Consider the following 13,165-nt stretch of genomic DNA (forward strand, 5'->3'; position numbering starts at 1 on the left):
GGAAAATTACTTCCTCTAGAAAGAGACAAACTAAAGTTGGGACTACTTGGGGTATTAAGTTTTTTGATACTAAAGGCTCCAAACAACCTTTTAAAATACTGTCTCTTGTTTTACAACCAGTCTTTAGCTCTGTCAGGTTGATTTTTTTTTCCTAGGTGACCTATTAGGTCCATACTGGTCCTGACTCTGTGCCTTTTCTTAGCCATCTTGTTTTCTATTCTTTCTTAGCCATCTTGTTTTCTCTGCCTATCCAAATTGCAAGTACTCTCTAATGTCCAAGGGAAACTCGGCATCTTTCAGAAGCCTTACCTGGACATTTCAGTATTATCTAATCTCTTTGTACTGAATAATCTAATAATTATTTGGGATAATATCTATGTACTATGTAATATGCCACAAAATCTAGCACTTAACTCTATTGTTTAATATACACAGAAGCATCTAAAAGTAATTCTTATCTATCCATGAATACTGTAATAGCTTGAAGACAAAATTATCTCAAATAAGACATACTATGAAACAAATATCAAGTGTTTTATCCTTCTCTCATAGCTACTGTAGCCTAATTTCAAGTTGTTTCAAACGTATACACTTGTGCTGCCCAGTGGTGAAAGTAATTATTGCATGATTACAACTCAGTAACTGACTTACAAAATGTACAACAAAATCAAATAATGGGTGGGCCAAATAATTACTTATTTGAAATAAAAGAATTAAGCTATTATTGTTAAACATGATGAAGCACCAGAGATGATGATGAATATAAATAACTCTTGGTGCTCTGACAACTACATTATGTATTTATTATAGCTGTGTAATTAAAATAAAGAAAACAAAAAACAGAAAAAAAAAAAATCTTCCTCAGAAGAACTATTTCTTCTAAGTTAGCATCTTACTTCTGAGTTTGGATTATTCCAGCACTGAGAAAAAAATGACATGATCACATACTGAGAGATTCTGTGATAAGAGGTACATGTGAAATAAATCACCCATAACAGATGCCCATCAGAATAATATACAATGCTTAAGAGCATGCTAGGATATTATACTGTCTTATGTTTCAGATAAAATTTTTAAAATATTCCACACAATTAATAGTGACTGAGTTCCTTATGAGTAGGACCGTCTACATCCTTCAGAAGCTCATGACCTAGCAGAAATAAAAAGCAAGTACACAAATGGTGACAATCAAGGTAGTCAAGGTAAACTTGTTGCAATTACTATGACAGAAACAACACATTGTGTGGTGCTATATTTTAAGATAAGTATGCTTCCCAAGTATTCTCAATCTTGGTGAAATATACTCTAAATAGACACAGAAACTAACTTTTCTTGTTTTGCATTTCCTCTCATTCAATACTTTCTGCTCTCCTTTACTTCTTGATGTTCTGAACTTATTTACCCATCTGTGCTAACTGCTTAAAAGATGGCAGCAACACTGAGTTCAGTTTCAAGTGTGAACGGTAAAGATGTTACTTTATGGTAATTTATTATGTAGTTTCCAGAATTCTACTGGAATATTAATTATAATGGGTTTAACAGCAAGCATCCTTTTCACACAATTTATTGCTAAAAACAGATTTCATAGGCCTGAAGATCTAAAAGCTATGCTGTGCCTCCCTTTCTGACTCTTAGATTTCTTTTCTAAAAGATGTCTTTTCTAGATCTAAAATCCTCTTCACCTCTGACCCTTGACGAAACTTGGTTCTCTCTGTTCACCTGTACCTCACCCCCCAGAAATCAGAGCTGTCTGCAATGTCCTAACTCATGCCTCCATGGCATGCACCTGCTCCTCCATCTCAGGCAACATCATAACCACCTACCTTATGATCACCATCCCTCCAAGATCTGGCCTATTTTTTCCTGTCTTTTAAATTCTTTCTTGAAGAAAAGCATCCAGTTCACTATTGTTACAAAGGTACTGTATGCTTTGGAGCTCTGATTAACTTAAATCATACTATAAATACAAGAACCAACAAGTTATAATATTAAGTGTAGGTGCGAATCAGTTAGGCAACTATATTCTAATAACTTTAATGAGGTTCTTCACCTCAATTTCTGCTTTGGTTTTGCATTACAAGTAACAACTATAATGCAGGGCTGTTAAGAGGATTAATTGAATTTAGGCATAAAAAACACCTACCATAATACCCAGTACTTATTAAATGCTAAATTAATGTTAGCTGCAATTACTATTTTAACAATCTTCAATGTTTTTTTCTGCATTTCTAGCTGAAGTAAATGGAGTCATCTAAATTATCATCTCATTTTCTAGCTGAAGTAAAAGGGATTATCTATGTCTCTCTTTTTTCACTAATATATGGTGGGTGGGGTAAGAGTAGGGTGGGGATTGGTGCTAGTTCTGACAGGAAAAATTACTACTTGTGCTTATTATCTAGTGCTTTGAGTAATGACTAAGCAATATACATTTCTTAAATATGTAGCAAAGTTATGAATCAGTTTGCTATTAAAACATTTCTGAGGTTTCAGAACAGAGGGCTTTATGAACATATTTTTATCCACTATAAAATAATCTCTCATTATTATTAATGTATCCTGCCTTCATTTAGGAAGGTCTTTTGTAGCAAAAAAGATGTATTCCAAAGTCATACATTGTTAACAGAGCAATCTAGTAGATGAATGTGTTGCATGATATCAGAAATACATTTTAAAAAGGCATTAAATATACAAAATATAGAAACCATATTGGTGACTGAAAAGAATGAATCCAAATTAGATGCTACAGTAAAGGGTACCATATAGGAAGGAAGGAAAAGAGGAAAGAAAGAAAGAGATAAAGGAAAGAAAGAAGTATCAGCACTGTAGTGACTTGGTGCCACTCTGCGTACTCCTCAAGGATGATGGACTTCATGACCTTCAGTGGGTAGATGGGTTCACTATTCACAGAAAATGTGATCCCAAGCCCACTTGTCTATGCTACATGAGTTGTTACCACACAATTTAAAAACAAACCAAACTAACGGGGTCAACACTTTTGATGTACCATTTCCATGGGATTTTGGACTGACAATGTATATACATTTCTTTAAAATCATGGGTGCTTAATTGTTAAGAAGCTTCATCTTAGCAGGTTACACTTTGTATCTAAAAGCACATTAGACTCTAAAGGAACAAAGGGAAAGAAGTAATAAGTTTATAATTTTTCTCATATAATGGTTAAAGACCTTTCCATATTAGGCACAGTTAGTTTTATGACAATGTAGAAATGACCAGATGAAGCTGATTATGGGTCACAGATGTCACCATTATACAATATGAATTGCTAGAAATCAAAGTAAAGACCTATATATAAAGTTTAGCAATTTTGCCACTTTATTAAAAAAAAAGGTCCATTTTGAAATGGGTTCTTACCTTCTCTTAGACGTTCTACCACAAAAGTAAAGCCTGTAGTTCTGGGATGTAAAACATATTCATATTTCTGAAGTCCATTCTTTTCAGCAAAATCATTACTTCGAGCCTTGCTGTTTTCTAAACAAAACAACAGACCATTAGAAACCATAAAATAAAGGGAGACAGATAGTGAGGTAAGGGAAGAACTGCAGAATTTTCTTGATAAAAATGGCAGTTATTTTTCTGCAATTACTGAGTACAGTATACTGAGAAGATAAAAACATTTTAGAGGGAAGGGAAAAAAAACCAGAATGAATCAAACAACATTACCCTATGTAAATTTATGATTACACAAATGGTATGCCTTTACGCCATGTACAAACAGAGAAACAACATGTATCCCATTTGTTTACAATTAAAAAATAAAAATAAAGAAAAAAAAAAAAAACATTTTAGACAGTCCCTTACAAAGATTCCAGACTAACTTAATAGATTTTTAAAACTTTTTATAATATGGTATCAATAGATTTTTAAATGAAAACTTTCTGAAATCTATATTCAAATCTTTTTAAATGCTTTAGAAGACTTCATAAAAATCAATACATAATTAAAACTGAAATAAACTACTAATAAACTAAAATTTTCATAAAGTAATCCTTATGTAATTAAAACAAGTACTAAAATAAAAAATGCTAATAAAACAAGACTTAAAAACTAACAAAATATAAGGATCTAGATATCTAAAAGAAACAACTAGCAATGAAGTATATCAGATTAACATTTTTTAACCCAATAATTTAGACCCTCAATGCAAAGTAAAATATCTTCCTTGCTCAAGTGAAGAACAGGCTAATATTACTAACCAAAACCACTCCTTAACAGAATGGGCACATGATTAGCACATCATGTACAAACATCTGAAGATGGTTTGGCTGAATATAGTTACAGAACTGAGTATGTTCCAATTGTTGGCAAAACCTTCTTTTTCCATTCCATGAGGTAACTTTGCAAGTTCCAAGACGAACCAAACCCATTATTCAGCAAATATATTTGGTAAAAGTAAAGTGTTCAGGAATTTGGTCTCAACTTCTGGGAGAAATCATGAAATCCCTTCTGATGATAGCAGACGGTAGTAGATGGTAGAACCTGTAATCTTCAGCTGCACTCTGAAATTTAACATCTCAACTTTACGTAGGAGTAAATTTACTAAGTCCTCTAAACCTCCAAAATCATATATGTATTCTATAACTCTAAAATATCCAAATACTCTTACAAGGAGGTGTTACATCATGGTGTAATTTAAAAAATGGAATCCAGTACCCACATACTGCCAGCAAATAAAAAGGAAAGGTCCTAAACATGTAAAGTAAAAAGCTGCTCACATTCATCTTCAAATGCTGTGAGCATGGGGCTACAAACAGTATTTCTGTTGCAAGTAGCTGGCAGACCTTACATGGAATCAGCAATCTCAGAGACAACACAAATATGAGTAGTATTCCTGATTCTATCCAATTTCTGATTCCACGTAAGGTCTGCCAGCTACTTGCAACAGAAATACTGTTTGTAGCCCCCATTAGTTTGCTCTTCCAGTTTGTCAGAGACTGGGGATTCTGAAGACAAAACTGAATTCTCATATATATATATATATATGTGCATACAGGTACAAATAGTTCTGAAATATACAGTCACAACATGGGAAAGTAGAAACAATCAGAGAGAGAGAGAGATTAGTTTGCAGATTTTCCTCTTGACCCTACTTCACCTGCCCATCCCCAGACTCTGTTCTTATTAGTAATCCCGCTTTCTGACCACAGCCCCCTATCAGTTCGCTCCCGGTAACTCTTGCCCTCTAGCACTCCTTCCCCCACAGGACTGCTGGCCACTCTGCCCTTCTCAAACCAGCCAGGCATGTCCCCACCTCAGGTCTGTGCAGCTGTTCTTCCCTATTCCCAGAAGGCTTCTCACCCATACAGATGCATGGTTTTTGGCTTTATTTAGTCCTTACACAGAAACAGTGGAGAGGCCTCCCCTAAATACCTCATACCCAATGGCATCCTGCCCTCCTTTTTTTCTCTCCCCTTATCTGGCCTCATTTTCTTGCACAGCACCTATGACAATTGGACCTACTTTTTGTAACTTACTTATTATCTCTTTCCTCATATAAACTTCATGAAAGAAGGAACTCTGTTTTGTACAAAAACACACATGCACATATATCTATTAAATTAAGACTTTTTATGTACAAGGGTGTTGAACTATATGCAACATTTTAACTGTCAGAGTCTGGAAGTAGGGGTTCAGGTTGTAGTTCAGGGGTAGATCAGTTGTCTAGCACCTGTGAGGCACTGAGTTCAATTCTTAGCACCACACATAAATAAATGAATAAAATAAAGGTCTATCAAAACCTAAAAAATATATTTTTTTTTTAAAAAAAAGGCTGGACGTATTTATTTCCAAATTAGGGAATTGGAACTCAAAAGTACACTATAACAATTGTGATGTTTAATTTTATGTGTCAACTTGACTAAGCCATGATACCCAGGTACTTGGTCAAACATTATTCCAGATGTTTCTGTGAAGGCATTTTTTTTTTTTTAAGATAAATTAATATTTAAATCTGTAGACAGAGTAAAACAAATTACCTTCCACCAGGTGGGAAGGCCTCTTCCAAATTAGCTGAAGGTCTTAGTAGAAAAAAATAGTGTGCCCTCCCCTTCTCCATAAGAAGGATCTCTGCCTCCAGGCAGCCTTTGAATTCAATTTGAGACACTTCCCTGGGGCTCCAACCTGCAGATTTTGGACTTGCCAAGCCTGCATCCATGCAAGAGCCACTTCCATAAAGTAAACCTTAATTTCTCTCTCCCTAACCATCTTACTGGTTCTATTCCTCTGGAGAATACTAACTCATATGCCAATATAATATAAAACTACTCAACTTTTTCAAGGAATAAATAATGATGTGAAGATTACAATGTAACATTAAGTGAAAAAGAAGAAAGAAAAGTGTGATCTTAATTTTCCGATTTTGTTTAAGATTATATCTATATATATATATGCATATACATATTAACACATATGTATGTGTGTATCTGTGAACAAATGACCCAAAAGAAATGGACCAAAATTAAAATAGTGCTTACTTATGGGCTATGAATTTTAAGAATTTTTGTGAATTCTTCTGTTTCTGAACTTTCTAATACTAACATATATTATATTATTAACAAGAAAAAAGTTATAAACAGCAATACACGAAGACAGAACGTATGCAAGGTCATATTTAAATGGACTAACTTGAAAATGTGCACTCAAACTGAATTCAAAATTTTAAGAAAATTATAAAATATTCTCTTTAGGCTTAAAAATCCAAGTTGAAAGTTAATCAGTAATCAAAAACACTTTTTAATTAACAGGTACATTTTCCAAATTGAAGATATTTTGTTAGCCCTTTTCAAACAATTTTCTTCTGATTCAATAAAACTCTTGGTGTAATTCTGATTAAAAAACTAAACAAGCAAACCCCACTTTTTTTTCTTTTTTACTGCAGTACTGGGGATTGAACACAGGGCCTTGTGCTTGCAAGGTAAGCACTCTTAGCAACTGAGCTATCTCCCCAGCCCTCAAACCCCACTTTTTATTTCATTATGGTAAACAGTCTGGTTTTTGCAATTTGACCTTAAGATGTAAATGCCATTTTAACTTGTAAAAATATATATGCAATGAGGAACAACTGTGGACTCCAAACACCTGCAACTACATGTAAAGTTCATCATCATAAAAGAAACCTGAGAAAAAATTAAAAATGAAAAACATTTTAAATATATTTTATAGATTCTAGAGGTCTAATGTATGAACATATTAACACTAATGTACCAAAGGAGCAGCAACACACAAACTTTTTCCCATTAGCTTTTATTTATTATAAAATTCCAAAGCTGACATTCTTAAGTGTACATTTTGTCATTCACAACAGTAAACCAGGCTGTAATTCAGTAAATTGCTTTTTATATTCCATCAAATGAAACTGATATTTCAATAGTCAAGTTTAGGTATTATACATTCTAAGTATTATAAATTTAAATTAGCTATCTGTCCAGTATAATTTCTGAAGGTAGCTTGATACTGGAAATCAATCAACTTAAAACCTACAATGGATCTATTTTCATGCTTAACCAACAGGTAGCCTCCATATTATTCTCTTTGATCCTAATTTTAGAATTTTAACCATAAAAACAGACAGACATTATACAATAAGCATGTATTTTAGAGACTTGACTAGTAAATAAATGTTGCCACGGTTCATTTAGCTCAGTTCCATTTGCAACAGATGAGACAAAGATCTCTTTCTTGCTATCTTTGGTAAATGTTTCCCAAAATACCTCAGTTTTCCTTATCAGTCTCAGTTGCGGTTCAGTCAACCCACACTTACTTAAAATTTCTATAACTTTTATTTTTCATTGTGAACTTTTTTGGGGTAGTTTGTTCCATAAATTATTATGTCCATGGTGTAAATTAATATTCATCTGACTTGTTCTTTTTTAAACTCTAGGGGTTGCCCTTCTTTGTTTAGTGTCAAGGATCTGGAAGACAAGTTCATGTGCATCCTTTCCATACTACTTGTGACTTTTAGACTTCTGTCTACCCTGCTTGAGTCTGTTTTCCCTCATGCAGAACACCTTTACCCACCCTTTAAATATGTTGCTGTATCTTTCTTGGAATTAAGGTATTAAAGTTAAATTTTGTTCTTTCAAGTCCAAGGATTCTACAGAACTGCTTCCTGTGTAAGCTATGTTCTCTTCCCACTATCCCTCCCAGTATTCAACCGGGGTAGTTCTACTTTTATCCACCTTACATTCTGGACTGCAAAAGAAGGTTTCATCTATAAAAATGACCTGTGGTTTAAATAAGTATGATGGAAAAAACTAACTTAGTAAGTATGACAGACTGAAGTTTTCTTTTATTTTGGTTTTTGTACTGGGGATTGAACCCATGGGCACTTTACCACTGAGCTCCATCTCCACCTTGTCTGTCTGTCTATCTATCTATCTATCTATCTATCTATTTTTGAGACATGGTCTCACTAAGTTGTTTAGGGCCTCACTAACTTGCTGAGGTTGGCTTTGAACCTGCAATCTCTGGATTCAGCTCCCTGAGCCACTGGGATTACAGGTGTGCACCACTGTGCCTGGCCAGACTATACGATATTTTGTTTTTAATCTTTTTGACAACTGTGAAGATAAAAAGTTCTAAACATGTTCTCCTGTCTTCCCTCCACAACTAAGTGATGGTTTTTGTTTTTTGTTTTTGAGAAAGGGATAAAGCCTTTCCTGTCTGTAGTAGGGATTAGGTTTAAATATCAGGAGAAAGATAATTAGGTTAACTTAAATCACCAAGAATTGAAATTAGTTACTATCAGATTCTTTTCTGATAAAGAAGAATTTGAGGGCAAAAAGAGTCTAAAGGATAAATAAATACCTTGGAAGCAGACAAGAGGATATACAGAACGGGTAAGGTGGGACAAACTTCGCCTAAAATATGATATTAAAACTCAGCTTACATAAAGATAAAAGGTTGAAATATTAAAATATATTCTGAGGGTTAAAAGTAAAGTTCTAGGATAGTAGTTGTGAATAATAACAATCACTTGGGCTTCCCTATAGTAAATTCCAAGGACTGGAATTTCAGGCCTGATGTTCTATTGATTAACTGAGTGACCTTGGGGGCAATCTAGTAATCTTGCTGGTATTGAGTTACTTCATCCAAGGAATATGAACTTTTAACTAGACGATCTCTAAATTCCTCTGTGTTTTAAAATTCTGTGATTCAATCCCAGGTGTCTTACCTGTGAGATCAGTCCCTTCTGGGAATATGAGGAGCTGAAGTGGTTCACGGATATCACAAAAATAATCAATCATGTCTTCAAAATGGCTCTTGTCATCCTTCCACTTCCTATGAATAAAGATGTAGGCAGCAGCCTGCATGGCCCAACCTAGAATAAATTTAACAAACATTTGAATACAGCTTTGTTACCACTATACACATATTATTAAACATAAATTTCAAGTTTTTTATTTTACCTTATTTACTATCATAACAACAACCATGATTTGCCATAAATTCAGCACTTATCTTGGGTTCATAATAAAAGATATACCAGATTATATTTTTAAGGGGTGTCAAAGATAATCTTGGAGTTTATAAATTCTCAAAAATTTCTTTTTAAGCCAAAACTAGCTATTAAAATATCAAGGCAATAATTTCCCTAATATTTATCACTAACTCATTCAAGCTTTTAATAATCCTAAGAAAATGGACATTTTAAAGCTATCTACAAATGATTTTAAAAAATGTATTATACGTTTTACAAAGCAGTAAGCAAGGTGTGTTAGGTCATTTATTGCATTCTCTTTAATATTTCCTTTTCTGTACTACTCAATCTCTAAATGCAACTGCTTTTTTCAATGTAGTCATTTTAGATTTTATTTAAAAGGGGAATTGTGTAATAGCTACTAACACATTGGCTAGAGTGTACACGGTGGTCACGCTGCCTTTCTCCAGGGCAAATGCACCTTGCTGATGAAGAGGCAGCCCTAGATGAGCCTTGTTTCAGGTGACTATCTATCTCTTCTTTGCCATGGAGACTAGAACTACTATGGGAGATGCCAGACTCAAGGTGGCCAGTCTGTGTAATAGTCCACAAGGCACAGAAAGCTTGGGCCACGCACAGTAACTACCTAGGTCAACCCAATGTTCTTTCTTTGTCAGAAATTTCACCGAGGACCACAGGGAAAACAAAGTTGACAGCATAACATTAAATGGACAAAGAAACTGAGGTGGATGAGCAAGATAAAGATGGAAAACTGTACAGGAGGTCCGAATTTCCTTCCGCTGAGCTGGGCCACCTAAAGTTGATTTTGACTCATAATAAAAGGCAGTTTTGGTCTCCACAAGTTCTACCAGTATATGAATCAACCTCTTAGTTACCCATGAAAGTTCACCTCTCTTGTTGTTTTGTGTATCTTTACAAAATGCTCACTATTTCAGCTTGCTGGGATGCATAGCAGTCTCGCAAACAAGTAGCACTGTTACATAATAAAGATGTGCCACATGCTATGATATACTCTGATACCCCAGAGAATCTCATTTTCTCTGGTTCATTTTTCTCATATTTCCTGTCTGAAGCTTCTATCACATAGATGTAAAAAGTCATGGATATCTCCTCTCATACTTTCCATCTTTGTATTTGATATTACATTCAAGGAAAATCCTTTTACTTGATAGTCCAACACAGAAATTTGATCTTTTGGTTGTATTTGTCTTACTAATTGAGTTTACTTCAACAATTCTATTTCTTATTTCAAGATTTATAATGGTTTCCTTTTCATATTAGTGAATTTTTATGAGTACATATGATTATAATAAAAGTATTATTTTCTATGTGGCTGATGCTAATCTATGTATTAATTCAATTAATTGTAAAAATTACTTTGTAAATTAGGTAAAATTATTATCCCTATTTCATGGGCAAGGAAACTGAGGCACATTAAGACACAATGACTAGTAAGTGGTAAAACCAGGTTTCAAACACTGGCAATCTGGCCACAAAGCTATTGTTTTAAATCACTATAAACGATATACTAAACAGTCTCTCTGCAATATATACCTAACTGCCTCTAAGGATATTAATTACACATAATTTAAATTCTCAGAGAATCATTTATTACTCAGAGATTAGACTTCCATTTTTTTAGTACTAGACTCTCATTCTCTTTAAAGCCATATATGCTCCTCAAATGTCTACTAATTTGGTTCTGTTTTCATATTTATAAAGGATGTTCTACGCTGAAAAATACTGACAGGTTGAGTGTAGTTCTCCTTTTCAAATGAGAAAAAGTTCCCGGTAGGGAAAAAGAATGGTAGCAGCATCCGTGGGTTATGCTGTAACACTTTTTTCACATTCTGTATGGTCCTGGAATGCCAGAATGGAGATAAAGTGGTTGGATTTAACCTCTTGGATCTTACCTCTGAAAGACAGATTCTTCCCCACTGAGTCTGTGCTTTCTTATGTTCATTTACATATCACCAATGTTTTAAAATCTTTTTTACTTCCTTTGCTTAAATGTTTTTCTCTCCTTTTTTCTCATAAAAGTCACAGGAACATCTTGCTGAATCTGTGGATATTGGCATAGCTCCATGGCCACCCTCTTTCTGAAATCCCATTTATAGTAATAGCACTGCCTTCCCAAAGAAGATGTGAGTAATCCCTGGGCATGTTCCATTGTCCAAACCTAGTCCATAATTTTAGAACCAAGTTTTATTTGACTTAATCCCTTTTTCTAGGCTTTAAGTTTGGCTACAAAGATCTATTTAATTGAATGTGTTTTACACTATGCACTCTTTCTCAATAAAAAGTAAGCTTATTCACCTTTTGTTCTCTTTTTAGTTTAGATAGGAATAATAGTTAAGGAAATCATAAAATCATCTTCACTACTTTCCTAGTGCTCTAAATACTGAATCCTAAAGCTAGGACAAATTTATCACTACTGTTTGCATATTTATTAATTCAATACACCATCTATTATGGGACTATGAATATGACACAGGAGGGAAAAAGTCATGTGGAAGAGACAGACGGCTATTCCCTTCAACATTATTTTCAATTCTGAATAGAGGACATGGATGTGACCAAGGAAATGCTATCTGTATTAAATGAGAATAAAAAGTACTATGAACAGATGCAAATTTTATATAAAAAAAAATTATATCACAAAGGTCATGAGAAAACACTGCATTTACTGTGTACTTGTATGCAACCAATAGCAGTTATACAAATATATCCAGAAATTAATAAATTAGTAGTTAAAGAGAACTGTAATTTCTATCAGGGTATTAAATGCTATTTAGACTAAGTTAGAGAAGCTCTATTGTCCCTGAACTCACATTACAAATTAGATAATGCTCTCTACACACTTCTTCTCAAATGAATAATTTCCACGAAGGTTCTGGCTCTTAAAAACATTGAGTGGAGGTGAACAATTCATTTTATGATCTTTTCCCTATAATAATCCTGTTGTAGTATGCCTGTATTATTAGGTCTCAAATGTGCCTTAGCTGAAAATACAAGATAGAAACTGAAGTATAATCAAGCAATTAAATACTATTCTAAAGCAAAGAATTCTACATATAATTTCAAACTTAAAATACACAGAATGGAGAAAAATGGATAAAAACACCTACTGCAAATTTCACTACACTCCACAAAGATTATCAACACCAAGAGGACCTATGATCAGAGACATCCTTGTAGCAACTAGCATGTATTAGGCAGAATAACAATGTCTCCTCAAGATGTCCACACCCTAAGTCTTTAAACTGTAAATTTTAGGTTACATGGCAAAGGGCAATTGAGACTGTCAATCAACTGAATTTGGAATAGGGAGATTATCCTAGATTATTCTAGTGGACCCAAAGTAATCTCAAGGGTCCTTAAAAATGGAAGAGAGCCAATGTGGTGGTATGCACTAGTAAACTTAGGTACTCAGGAGGCTGAGGCAAGAGGATCATAGGTTTGAGGTCAGCCTGGACAACTCAGTGACACCCTGTCTCAAAGAAAAAAAAAAAAAAAAACTTTTAAAAAGGGTCAGGTATATAGCTGAGTAGTAGAGTGCTTATCTAGTATACATGAAACCCTATATTAGGCAGTACCACGAAAAAATAAATAAATAATTGTTTTTTAAAAAGTGGAAGAAAGACCAAAGAAGACTTAATATTTTTGAGTGACAGGATGTGTGACAAGGACTCAACCAATCCTTGTTGT

General features: G+C 34.0%; 1 protein-coding gene across 6 annotated transcripts in view; it reads right to left on the reverse strand.

Annotated features, from left to right (window-relative positions):
- The window catches only part of LCLAT1 (lysocardiolipin acyltransferase 1), a 191,366-nt gene that overhangs the window by 67,362 nt on the left and 110,839 nt on the right, over window positions 1–13,165 (reverse strand). For all 6 annotated transcript variants that reach the window (XM_079109975.1, XM_079109976.1, XM_079109977.1 and 3 more), the window contains 2 exons: window positions 9,191–9,337; window positions 3,373–3,489 (listed from right to left, as the gene is read on the reverse strand). In XM_079109975.1, coding sequence (XP_078966101.1) covers window positions 3,373–3,489; window positions 9,191–9,337 — 264 coding nt within the window. The remainder of the gene's footprint in view (window positions 1–3,372; window positions 3,490–9,190; window positions 9,338–13,165) is intronic.

Source organism: Sciurus vulgaris (assembly GCF_902686455.1).
Source record: "Sciurus vulgaris genome assembly, chromosome: 14".
Taxonomy (NCBI): Eukaryota; Metazoa; Chordata; class Mammalia; order Rodentia; family Sciuridae; genus Sciurus; species Sciurus vulgaris.